At 40.8% G+C, this 12,989-nt stretch overlaps 1 protein-coding gene across 1 annotated transcript in view; it reads left to right on the top strand.

Annotated features, from left to right (window-relative positions):
• The window catches only part of BRWD3 (bromodomain and WD repeat domain containing 3), a 50,058-nt gene that overhangs the window by 18,669 nt on the left and 18,400 nt on the right, over nt 1-12,989 (top strand). Inside the window, exons 9-21 of the mRNA XM_063170798.1 lie at nt 705-805; nt 1,445-1,515; nt 2,357-2,457; nt 3,583-3,623; nt 5,039-5,143; nt 6,075-6,228; nt 6,652-6,786; nt 7,177-7,305; nt 7,706-7,931; nt 8,578-8,748; nt 10,280-10,463; nt 10,909-11,002; nt 11,596-11,745. Coding sequence (XP_063026868.1) covers nt 705-805; nt 1,445-1,515; nt 2,357-2,457; nt 3,583-3,623; nt 5,039-5,143; nt 6,075-6,228; nt 6,652-6,786; nt 7,177-7,305; nt 7,706-7,931; nt 8,578-8,748; nt 10,280-10,463; nt 10,909-11,002; nt 11,596-11,745 — 1,662 coding nt within the window. The remainder of the gene's footprint in view (nt 1-704; nt 806-1,444; nt 1,516-2,356; nt 2,458-3,582; nt 3,624-5,038; nt 5,144-6,074; nt 6,229-6,651; nt 6,787-7,176; nt 7,306-7,705; nt 7,932-8,577; nt 8,749-10,279; nt 10,464-10,908; nt 11,003-11,595; nt 11,746-12,989) is intronic.

Below are 12,989 nucleotides of genomic sequence, written 5' to 3'. Positions count from 1 at the left end.
CAACCATGTAAAGGTGATTGTGTTAGAAATGGCTTTATAACTGGTGTGTTATTTATTTACATGTTTATGTATGTGTATATATATATATATATATATATTTGTGTATGTTTGTGTGTGTGTTTTTTCTCAAGTTCTTTGTAAAACTGAGTTTTATAATATAATTTAAAATATAATCAGTCACTGCTTTTTGAGGAAGCAGTGCTGGATTCCTTTATCAAATTACCTCAGTGATAGGTAATGTGTGATACCTCAGGTAGCCTGAGGATCAAAGGTATTGCTGCAGTTATGAAATCAAGAATAAAAAGCTTTCCCACTCCTTAGAAAGGTTCAGGAATTAGAGGAGAGGGGATCCTGCTGTGCAGCTGTTCTTCATTGGGCTTGGATGCAGCAATAGTTGTGTGTGCCATGTTTGATCCAGTTCTATCCTAGGAAGAACTGGTTTTGCCCCATTTACAGGGTTGGGCTTGTTTCATTTCTCCAATTTCCTTTGTGTGGTAAAAACAAAGAATTCCTAACCAAAATGTAGGTGTTGTCCATTTCCTCAGCTTTGTTTTTATGGAAGTTCAGGTTCTGTGCTTACCCCTGCTCTCTGTACTCCTGGAGAGAAACTAATGTGTTAGTGAAAAACATTCTTGTCAACAAGTTTCCAGCATGAAAGAAGAGAAAATAGGAGCTGGTTTAATTGTTACAACTTTTATTTTTAGTTCTCTCCAGCAAGGAAAGGAACAACTCGATACCTCACTTCCACTGGTGCCGACGGAACAATCTGCTTCTGGCAGTGGCATGCAAACACCATGAAATTCAAGTGAGACTCTTGAGATAATTACAATTGTTTGAACTCAAGGAGGAATTAATTTTTAATTTTAGCATGGAGGAGAATGCTGAGATAATGAAATAAGGGTGGTTTCTTGCTCAATAAACTGGTGTGTGGGGCAGGAGCACTTTGGGGTTCTGTGGTGTTGGAACCCAAAGGGGTCCAGAGATTGGGGTTGTTATTTCTGAGGTTTGTGCTTTGCAAGCCAAACTTGTGGAAGAAATTCCAGTTTTTACATTTAGGATTAAATCCCTGACCAAAATGTACTGGCAGAAGAATTTATTTGCCTTTAATCAGAAGAATGTACATATGTAGATGACATCAAATCCATATTTAATCAGGGGGAAATGCTATTGGAATAATAGTTTGGCAGGGTCTGTTTCAAATAGATTTCACTTGGTGAGGATAATGATAAATCAGTTCAATAATCTTTTCAGTCTAGAGAATTACTGTTTTCTTATTAAACTAAGGAAGGAAATTCCTAAAATGAAAAATAAATTCCAGCAAACTTCGGTGAGAATTATAAAATTAAGAGATTTAAGATGAGCTTGACCTCAACCTGCTGAGCTGCAGGGAACTGTTTGTGTTGAATAATGAAGAAAAAATAAAAATATTGTATTTTGCATGTAGGGATCGTCCTGTGAAGTTTGCAGAGAGGTCCAGGCCTGGTGTTCAGATCTCCTGTTCATCCTTCAGTTCTGGTATGTGTCCATCATCAGCTGTTTCATGAATCTGGGGCTTTGGTGACAGTTCTGTTACTTCTCTTTAAATATAAATAGTGTTAAACCCTTTTCCAGTAATTTTAGTCCTGTCAAATTGTGATTATTGGAAGTCTTCCCTGCAAAGTGTCTGCCTCAAGCTGCTCTTTCTCTTTCTTCCTGTAATTTAAACTAAAATATCTTGACCACTTCCAAGGCTTTCAGTCTCTTGTTTTGCATATTAGAAATATTTCTCAGTAACATGCTTTTAAGACCTTACCTTGTAAAGTTTTTGAGTGAAAAGTTGTGGAAATCCTCTGTCAAAGATTACGCTTTTGCTAGTCTTCCAAATTTGGCTGAATTCTCAGAGGATCAGTTCAATGTATTGGAAAATCTTGTCTTAACAAACCTCCTTTGCAGCATTGGATGAGCAAAAATACTGATTTTTACAAAGAAAATGATGTAATTATTCATTAAATTTGCTTTTTGAAATTGAGAACTTTTGTAGAGTCGCACTCCTTTTTTAAAGCCAGAAATCCTGAAGTAACTAAACCCATTTCAATGCAGTAAATCACACAATAGTCCCCTTTTTGAGCAATATTGTTTATAAATTGCAATAAAGTACCTTAATCACTGCATCTCAACTCAGCAATAATTTCTCTGATATGTGTCAAGCAGATACTGAAACTGCATTTAAATATTATATTCAGCATGTTTACATTGAAATTTTCTGTTGAAAACTAGTTTGCTGCCTTGACAAGAAAGCAGAAAATTAAAATAAATGAAGTTAAAATAAGTTGTTCCTTGGATGACTTTTCTTCTCACAGAGAATTCTCTGTTTTAGGTGGCATGTTCATTGCAACAGGGAGCACTGACCATGTGATAAGAATTTATTATTTGGGCTCAGAATCTCCAGAGAAAATGGCTGAGCTGGAATCTCACACGGTAAGGCAAATCCAAAAGAAAATCTCTTTTTCCCTCCTTTCTTTTCCTCATTTCAGGAACTTGATTTCTCTACATCCTATTTTTTTTTTATTTACTGTCTAGAATTTGTTTGGCTTTCAACGTTGTGGTATTTAAATGCTTGGAAATTTATGGGATGTTTATTTTTAAATCCCTCTGAGTCAAGAGGTTTGTACAAAGTAGGCTTCATGTGTTTCATTCCCAGAAAACTGAGGGTCCAGGTAATTTTCCCTTATTCTTGAAAGAATTCTGTGTTGGAATGAAGAATTAAAACAGTTTTAATGCACAATGTCATTGTTTCCTATTAAACTTGCTGTTGAATGTTTAGTTAAATCCACATAAGACAAAGTAATTCAGAATTTGGACTGTACTGTCAAAATTTGGATCACAATGGTAACTTCATTTAGAAAATAAAGCTTAAAAGCATATTTTTTTCAGATAATGCAGAAATGTTCCCATAAAAATTCAAACTAAAAATTTACCACCTCAGGAATATTTTATGGATTAAGCCCAATGTCTAAATTGATTCCCTGAACTTCAGTGGGAGTTGTGGCTCTCCCATTGAAGTCTCCAAGCAAACTCATCTAACAAGCATTTTGCTCACAAAAGAAAAGGATGTTTTCTGTATTGAACAGGTTTGGAAGAAGCTGTAATTCCTTTAATTTCTTTAAATCCACTCTTAATCCTGCAGACAGCTGCCAGCCCCCCCTAAAACAAATCCCAGTTACCAGGAGATAGAGACATCAGTGGGAGTAAGGAGAGCAAATCATGGAGCCAGCACAAGTATTGGGCAAATTAAAAAAAAGGGCAAAACTATATCTGAACCATAACATTTGTTACTCAATTATTTGGGAGTGTTAATAAAGCAAGGGTAAATTTTTTTATGCACTTTCATGTTAGGTGTAAAAATTGCAGGAAACCATCACCTCTCTGAAGTTTCCTATTTCAGTGTTTAACACAAGTTGTCTGGTGAAGTTTTAACTTCAAATACAACTTTTCTGTACTTGAATTTTTTCACCTTTTTTTTATTTTCTAAGTAAAAATCTCATAATGGAGATCTTCTAGGCTGAGTTTTTCACTTCTGTTGTTCTCCTGCCTCCTGTTTAGGACAAAGTGGTTGCAGTGCAGTTCTGTAACAACGGTGACAGGTGAGTGCTGGGTTTTGGACCTGACAATGATGACATTTAATTTTCCAAACAACATTTCATGGAAAATTTGGCACAACAGGAAGATTTGCCCATGGGCTTGGCCTAATCTTGGACAAATTATAACAGTGTGTTGCAAGATGTGTGTCATGTCCACAAGCTCGAACTCGTTGTCCTCTGCTGTAACAACAAAAATGTTCTGTAACTGTGCTTTTAATTTGGTTTTTCTTTCAAACAGCAAATTGGAACCCAAATTTTATAATATTTCTGTGTAAGAGCTTTCCCACGTAGCCCCCAGAGGGGTTGCCTGAGGAGGAAGAGCATTGTAATCAATGTTGTCTAAAGCAAAAGTTAGTAAATATAGATATTTTTATCTCAGCTTTTGCTCCTATTCTTTATTTTGCTGGGCAGGAGGTTTAAGGGATGTGCCTTTAAGGGATGAGCCTTCCAAGCCCAACTGTAGCTGTGCACCTGTACTTGGAGAGCTTTGTCATGTAGAATTATATGGGAATGTGCTGGGATAGTTGTACCACCAGTTCCTTCCAAGCCATGTGAGAGGGAAGGACGTCACACACTCACTGAAAATTAAATTCTCTAACAATGCTTTGAATGGAAAAGGGGAACCTTCCTTTTTATTTTAATATAAAGAGGTAAAATTAAGAAGAACATTAATTTGTCACGAGCACTTTCAAAGTCTTTTTCATCCCAGTGAAAAAAATCATATCAGGGAAACTGAAAACTGAAAAGTGAAACAATTACTTCATAAAATTGAATAGATTTGCCTTTTAAGTGTAATTTTGTATATAAATGTAATATACTTCCAAAATGTATTACTTGAGGAGCTTTTTCCCCAGTTTCTCAACAAAAATTATTTCAGTGACATCGATGGCCAAAGCATAATGATTTGGTTAAATACATTTGCTGCATACTTGAAATTTTTAAATAAGGAGGGGTTTAAAAATGAAAATATTCTTGTTCAGCTCCACAGGCAGGACAACCTCCTTGTGCTCCATTTGGCTCTTTCCCTTGCCTGTCTTCACCCTGTCCCTCAGTTAATGCATTATAATTTATGCCAGACTCCTGGCACTCAGTTTCCCTTTCTTTGCTGCCACTCTGAGCTGCTCCAGGGATTTGCTGATGTCATTAGAAAGGGAATGTGCAGCTCGTATGAATTACGACATTGAAGTCATTCCAAGGCCATCTGCTGCTGGAGCCAAATGTAATTAATGTTGTGGGCTAGAAACTCTCTTGTACCCTCCAGTATCTGAGAGGAAAATTGTAACTTCATGAGTGAGAGAGGTAGAGATGCACAAGTACACACTTCTAAGTATATATATATAAATTTATTGGTGTCCATGTGGGGATGAAACCGTCTTTATTCAGAATTTCATGCCTTTTTTTTGACCTTTACCCCACAGCTTAAGGTTTGTCAGTGGAAGCAGGGATGGAACAGCAAGAATCTGGCACTACCATCAGCATGACTGGAAGAGTCTGGTCCTGGATATGGCTACAAAAATGACAGGGTAAAGCAGAACAAGCAGAACACACCTCGTGGACACATTTACCTGCAAGCTAAATCCTCCATTATATTGAAAACTGGTTATTTGCTTCCATTTCTAATTGATTTCCGTGCATTTATTGAAAATGTTGTGGTTAATTCACCCCCAAAGAAATAATAATCTGTTGGTACTTCCTTATCCTAATGGTTAAGGAATATTTAGTATTTTACAAATGAAATAAGAATGTCAAATGATTTATCTCACAGAAGGAGGTAGAGCCCCAGTAATCATTTGGTAATAAATAAATATATATATATCCAACATGGTTTTAAACATTGTATTTCTACCTTGGGTTTCCAGATAAGAGGTGAAATTAGTGTTTGGTTCTCAGGTTCCATTAGGGTTTTGAGTTTTTCTTTTCGAGATCCTCAAGTGACTTCTTTAAGTGCCCTGTAATTGAATTGTAATTGAATATTCACAGCAACAAAGAGCAGAAATGGAGAAATCCATTAGGCACTTGCTTTGCAGAATTCTCCATATTTCAGTGGTTGCATTTGCAGTGTTTGCAGTCGGAAGTGTGAGTTGGATTTATTTTAGCAGGTTCCTGCCCATTGTGGAGTTTACTGATATTGATGACTGATAAGAAAAATGCCTTGTAGGAAAAAGCCTAATAGAGCTGAAAGGAAAAATTGGGGTAGGGAAGGATGATGGCTTAGGAACAGAGGAGAAAATGTCCTTTTTAAGGAAATAGAGCTCTATAAATCTCAGTGGCACCGAATATTTCCTGTGTTCGGTTTTTACCACTGCAGAGCCATCCTTCATTTTCTGCCTTAGCCAGAGTCACAGAGGTGCCTGTGATCCATCCTCCCCCAGATTTCATACTGAATTAGCCCTCCTAAGTGTTTCCATATGTAGTTACTGATTTATTCCTTTTTTAAATTGCTGATTTCCTTAGAAACAATGTGGCATCTGGAGAGGACAAGGTCACCAAGCTGAAGGTGACCATGGTGGCTTGGGATCGATACGATGCCACCGTCATCACTGCAGTCAACAATTTCCTCCTCAAAGTGTGGAACTCATCCACAGGGCAGCTTCTCCATAGCTTATCTGTGAGTACAGTTCCAGGGGGCAATCCCAAGTGGATGTAGATCACTCTGAGATTGATTTGAGGCTGAACTCATCACCATTCCCATGACAAGGGTTTGAAGTATCCAGCTGTCCCCTGCCTGCTGGGAGGAGGGTGCACCGTGGGACAGGAGCTGATGTGCAGGATCCTGGTGATTGCTGGGAAGCCTTTGGAGGCTCCATTTGTGCCCTGGTGTCTCCTTCCTCCCCATGCCTCCCCATCTCAGCAGTGCTGAGCTGTGACACTGCCAAGCCTGTGTCAGGAATGGTGACCAAGCACAGTTCCAGTAAATTGAGGTGTCATGTGTGTCTCCCTGATCTGGGATGTCCTCTCAGTGACTCCCAGCACATCTGGAGGTACCACATGGAGAAATAAAACTGCCTTTTTTCCCCTGCTGTCATTGCAGGGTCATGATGATGAAGTTTTTGTTCTGGAGGCTCATCCCTTTGACCAAAGGATTGTGCTTTCGGCGGGACACGATGGGAATATTTTTGTTTGGGATATAGACAAAGGAACAAAAATTCGCAATTACTTTAACATGGTAAGAAGCATCACAGAAGGTTTGGTTTTTTCTTTTTTCACAAAACTGGTCTTTAAACAAAAGCAGATTTCATTAAATTCCTCCAGAGCCAGTACAGTTCTGAGATCTTTGGTGATCTTGCCCTATGACTGCCATTAACATAAAATGTAGATTTTCAGGTGGTTGTTCCAGAACATACATTAAAAGTTGGGCTGAAATTTCAGGACAGAAAGAAAATGTGAAGTTTTACTTTGTTATTCAGTTTAACTCTAATAAATAAATCAGTCTTGAACAAGATGAGAAGTCACAGAATGAGGATTCAGTACGTGTTGGAGCACAGGGGAAATGTTTGTGAAAATGCTCTTATAGAGTGTGTCTGGTTGTGAAAGGAATTCTCTGTGCTTGGTACAGATTGAGGGCCAAGGCCATGGAGCTGTTTTTGATTGCAAGTTCTCACCAGATGGGCAGCATTTTGCCTGCACAGACTCTCATGGACATCTGCTACTATTTGGTTTTGGATGCAATAAATATTATGAAAAGGTGGGTTGAATGAATTTTAAACTCTTCCCTGTCTTGACCTGATTTTGTCTTAGAAGTATTTGTGTTACAATTTATTCCCTCAACCTGCCCCAGACAAAATAATAATTAGGTCATGGAGCAGTTGCTGTTTATCTAAATCAAAAAGATTTAGACAAGACACTCTATAGATAGAGGAGAAAAGCATTTACTCCTCTGTCCACCTCTCTTGGCCTATTTTACTGTTGAATTTCTGCATCAGGCCTTGGTAATAAACCACAGTTGTGGTAGGAATCTGCTCTCTGTCACAACATTCCTTGTGCTGATCCCACATGTAGGAGTTGTGCTTTATGGGAGCCATTCCAGAGCAGCAAGACAGCTGCAAATGGCCATTGATTTATTTCCTGAATTGCTTTTCTTTCAGATTCCTGATCAGATGTTCTTCCACACGGATTACCGGCCCCTGATCCGGGATGCCAATAATTATGTGCTGGATGAGCAGACTCAACAGGCTCCACACCTTATGCCTCCTCCATTCCTGGTGGATGTTGATGGAAATCCTCATCCCACGAGATTCCAGAGACTGGTGCCAGGGAGGGAAAATTGCAAGGATGAACAACTTATTCCTCAGCTGGGATATGTGGCTAATGGTATTCTGTCTGAAGCTCATGAATAATACAAGTGTGGCACAGTATTGAGCACCAGCTCCTGGGATGGTGCTGTGAGGATGTAGAAATTAATGGTTTAAATTCAATATACAGGTAGAAGAGAGGGTGGGGTGGGGTTGTGTGTGGAATCAAATTCACTGGAGGCAAGAGTATTCAAAAATCTGTTGATTTTCCCCAGGTATATGGCAGATGTTCAAAGCATTGTCTATTAACCTCTGTAACTGTGGATGTGAGAAAGCAAGCAGGAAGGTGGGGAGGACATGGAAAGCCAGCTTTTGTTTTGTAAAAGAGTTATTTTTTCTTCCATGCACAAACTTTAGGCAAAATGTTGATCTCCAAAAATACCTTCCATTCTTACCTACTGAAGCATTATTTCTTTCTGCTGTTTCTAATGGCTTGTGTTTATGTTCTACATGTGGTCTGGAGTTTTAGGATTTTATTGTAACTTCTCTTCTAAACTTTGCCTCCATTTATTACATGAGAGCAGAAAGCCAGCTGGTGATCAGATGTTTTGCAGAGCAGACAAATTGTGGTGCAGAGTTTTAAATGGGATTATTTTATTTCTGTGCTGTTTGCTAATACAGAAATCCATCATTTAATCAGCATTTGTGGTTTTGTTCCTGTCCAGGTGATGGTGAGGTGGTTGAACAAGTCATCGGGCAGCAAACCAATGACCAGGATGAGAGTATCCTTGATGGAATGATCAGAGAGCTCCAGAGGGAACAAGATTTGAGACTAATTAATGAAGGAGAAACTCTTCCAAACCCTCCCCTCAACAGATCCCACTCTGTTAATGGAGGTCAGTGTCCAGTCTTATCTCCATCAGTTCCTTCCTTATCACAGGAAGGACTGATCAAACTGTTAATGTCAGTTCTGACACATTGTCTTTGAAGTTCTTTTCTCTCCTCCTCTTGTACACCTTGTTAACCCCTGTGGAGCACTAGGATGTTCTGTGGATTCCAACAGGGGAATTATAAATTTAAGGGGCAGCTGAGAGCACCCAATGGTCTAACTGGGCTGTATCTGATTGTTTGGAGTTATTAGACTGGAATTATTCCTGCTATAAACCAGTTTCCTGAAAAATAAGCATGAAGTTCACTGTATTGTGTTGATATCAGTGCAGAGATGAAGCTTCATAACTGCAAAATGCCAAAATGAAAGCATATAATTAGGGGCTGTCTGTGGAATACAGTGTTGTGACAGACTAATGGTTTCCTGCTGCAGCACAAGGCTGAGCATCAGTGCTAATAAAATAAACATGTTGCTCTGTCTTAGTGTTTCCTTAGAAAGCTTGAGATTATTCTCCTGGTAAGTGTTCTGCTACTGTGATTTTATTTTTAATACACAGAGTGATTAAAAATTGAAACCACACTCAATCAGATGTGAGCAGCTGAGTGAGTGCAGCTGATGGGAGGGAGCAGATGCCCAGCACTGTGCTGCAAGTCAGCCTGAGCCTTGGGAGAATTCACAGCTGCTAATAAATCACTTCTAGGTTAAGTGACTGATTACATGTGTTTGAAGTAGATTTCCTGGCAAAGCTCATTAGGATTTGGATGTGGAATTGTTTGTGTTTCAATCCAAGAAGGAGTAAGAAAAATATCAGGGAAAAATATGAAAATGCATTTTTGCTTTGATCTAAGTTGATATTTCAAAAAGGTTGCCTAAAAGGCAGCTTCAGCTCACACAAAGTCTTTTCTGCTGCTTAGGATATGTTGATGTGTTGTACAACCCCAGCTCCCAGTTTTATTTGTGTGTCCCTGTAGTTGTGGGAAGGAGTTTTCAGATACGGGTAGTGTGGAAATCAGAGCAGTTCCTTTCTGGAGCTTGCATTGATCAGTGACTTTGCCCCCATGAACTGCCCATTTGAGTAAGTTAATTGGAGTATGTTTAAAGTATTTAAACAGCCAGATATTTTTATATAGCTTTGCACAACCATAAATGCAATATTATCATTTGATATACAGCATTTAAGCCTGTGGGAATCGTGAAGGAAAAGTAAGGACAATGATGGCAGTGATTCCATTATTATCAACCTTTGTTTATCGATCTTTGTGCCTTTAAATTGTGGATGGGATACAGGGAAGGAATTGTTCCCTGTGAGAGTGGGGATGCTGCCCAGAGAAGCTGTGCCTGCCCCTGGGTCCCTGGAAGTGCCCAAGGCCAGGTTGGACATGGCTTGGAGCACCCTGAGCTAGTTGAAGGTGTCCCATGGCAGAGGCTGGCACTGTTTCATCTCTAAGATCCCTCCTCACCCAACCACCCTGTGACTCCATGATTTTATTGGTGGTCCATGGAAGTGAAGAAGCCCTTTCTTTCTTTTTCTCTCCCAGCCCTTCGCAGCCCGGGCTTGGAGGTGGCCTCTCCCCCCAACGTGGGGCTGCGGCGCAGCGGGCAGATCGAGGGCGTGCGGCAGATGCACCTCAACGCGCCCCGCAGCCAGATGGCCACCGAGAGGGACCTCATGGCCTGGAGCAGGAGGGTGGTGGTCAACGAGCTCCCTCCAGGCATCAGCAAGTAAGAGGCTCAGTGGGAGTGCGATCAGACTTTCAGTTGTGTAATGTGGAATGACCCTTCCATGCTCCTGGGATGAGTTTTGGGCTTTGGCACTTGGTTGGTTGGGTTGTTTGGAGTGTTTGGATCAGAATGGAGTTTAGAATGGTGATTTCTTCTTTTCACAACCCAGTCTTTCCTCAGTACTCCAAGTACCACATTTTCCTCAAGCTTTATTTAAAAAAGACTTGAAAATAATTTTAATACATTGGAAAATAATTATGGCTGCTCAGCTAATGACTTTGTTTCTTTAACTTGTGATTCCAGGAGCAAATGGATGGATGCTGCTAGGGGGTTTTATGAACAGATTTCTTAGAGCAGCACAAGTATTTTAATGTATGTGTTAAGGAGGCTGTTGAGTTCCATGATGATTTAATGAATATAATGTCTGTTTCTTGTGTATAATTAGGGTCCAGGAAGAATGTCGAGCTGCCAAAGGTGAAATAGAAATCAGTTTATACACTGCTGACAAGAAGAGAAAGCCATCCCACACATTACAACGGGTGAGTTAGTGCTCTGGAAGAGACAGCCTCGGTGGGAAGCAGTTCTGAGCAACAAAAATAAGACCAGCAAAAAACCCCAAACCAATTTTATTGAATTATTTAGAAGATCAATAGTCCTAATTGTTTCTCTGGCTCACTGTCTTCTTCCTTCTGTAACTGTGATTTGGCTGTCTGTAATATCCAAATAGTGGTAAATCTCTATCCTTGAGGTTTTGGTGGTGGGAAGATGCTGGGAAAGGAAAATCGCAGAGCCACGGTGGGTTTTCAGTTTGACTTGTGGAAAGCAGAGGTGCCAAACTTTTACAAGGGCTAGATTTATCTTATGCAGAGACTGCAGGAATTTTATAGAAAAGAATGGTATTTTCAATCATTTCCTTTCAAAGACTCCTACTTTATAAAGTAGAATTTCTGTTAAACCAAGAATCCGCACCTAAAACATCCGCAGTGTGTCAGAGATACTGTCTAATTGCACAAGGATTTCTTACTGCTCTGTTGTGACTGGGATGCAGCGCTCAGCCACTGTAACCAGGCACTTCTTTAGTGTGTAAAACTGCTGAGTGTCTCCCTGATGTGTCCCCGTTTTGCCCTGGCAGAGCGAGCTGCAGGCGGGCGGCGGGCGCTCGCTGCGCAGGAACCAGCGGAAGCGGCAGCACGCGTACCAGACGCGCTCCACCATCGAGCACAGCCAGCAGGGAGCCAGCCACAACCCCTGTGCCCGCCACCACTCCGACAGCTCCTCTGAGGTCTGAGCCTCCCAGCAGCCTCCAGCACCTTCCCCCTTCCCAAATCCACATTCAGGTTCCATGTGTTTGCTGGAGGGAGGAAGTTTGTGCAGCTGATGCTCAGTTTGAGCTGGAGCTGCCAGGGCTGGGGTGGGGGGCAGTAAAAAGAGGTTTTTCAAATGTGTATGTGGCAAAAGGCAGTGTAAAAATAATATTGGCCCATTCCAGGATGGGAATGGTCACCTCACAAACCTTTGGCACATCCTTTGTCTCCATCTTCAACATGGATGATGGAGCAAAGGGGTCCCAGTGCTCTAAGCTGGAGGGCCATGAGTGAGAGTGATCAACTCCAGTCAGCCCTGAGCTTGTGTGGGATCTGCTCCAGCTGGATTCCTGCAAATCAATGGGGCCTGAGAGAATTCATCCAAGAATCCTCAAATTGCTGCTGATGCTATCACAGAGCCTCTCTTGATGATTTTTTGAGCAGTCTTGGGAACCCAGAGAGGTTTTGGCAGGAACAGGACCCAGGGAATGGCTGGAGCTGTGCCAGGGCAGGCTCAGGCTGGAGATCGGGGAAAGGTTCCCAGAGGGTGTCAGGCACTGCCCAGGCTCCCAGGGCACAGCCCCAAGGCTCCCAGAGCTCCAGGAAGGTTTGGACAGCACTGCCAGGGATGCACAGGGTGGGATTGTTGGGCAGGGCAAGGAGCTGAGCTGTGATCCTTGTGGGTCCCTTCCAGCCCTTCAGGATATTCTGAGATTCTCCACATGGGAAGAAACACTCAGGTCATTGAGTCCCTGGGATTTGTGGTGTTCCTGTGGCATGTTGGTTTTGGAGAGTGAAGGATCATTTACCTAAATGCCAGGACAGGGTTCAAAAGTAGCTTAAAACAGCTCCTGTATTTTTGGAAACCTGAAACATTTTCAAGTAAATTTAACTGGGTTGTGTTAAACCACTTGCTATTTTGGGATTTCATGCGGCACATGGATTCTGGGTCAGGACTTTGATTTCATTTTGCAGTGCTTTGATTTCATCTACATCTGTAGACTGCTGTTGAAAGAGATTGAGTATTGGTGTTTATCATTGATTTTGGCAAGGGAAGAACTTAAAATATACCAGATAAATATAACTTGTTCTTCTTAAGGAAGAGAGTGAACATTGCTGCTTTGTAAATGCATTGAAAATAGAGAACAGCTCAAAAAGCTGGGCCCTGAGCATAAAATTTATTAATCAAGCACTTAAAGAAGAACTCATTCTGTAGTTCTGA

This window comes from Melospiza melodia, chromosome 16 (assembly GCF_035770615.1).
Source record: "Melospiza melodia melodia isolate bMelMel2 chromosome 16, bMelMel2.pri, whole genome shotgun sequence".
Taxonomy (NCBI): domain Eukaryota; kingdom Metazoa; phylum Chordata; class Aves; order Passeriformes; family Passerellidae; genus Melospiza; species Melospiza melodia.
Note: the sequence above shows the minus strand (reverse complement) of the source record. Positions and strands in the feature narration are given on the sequence as shown.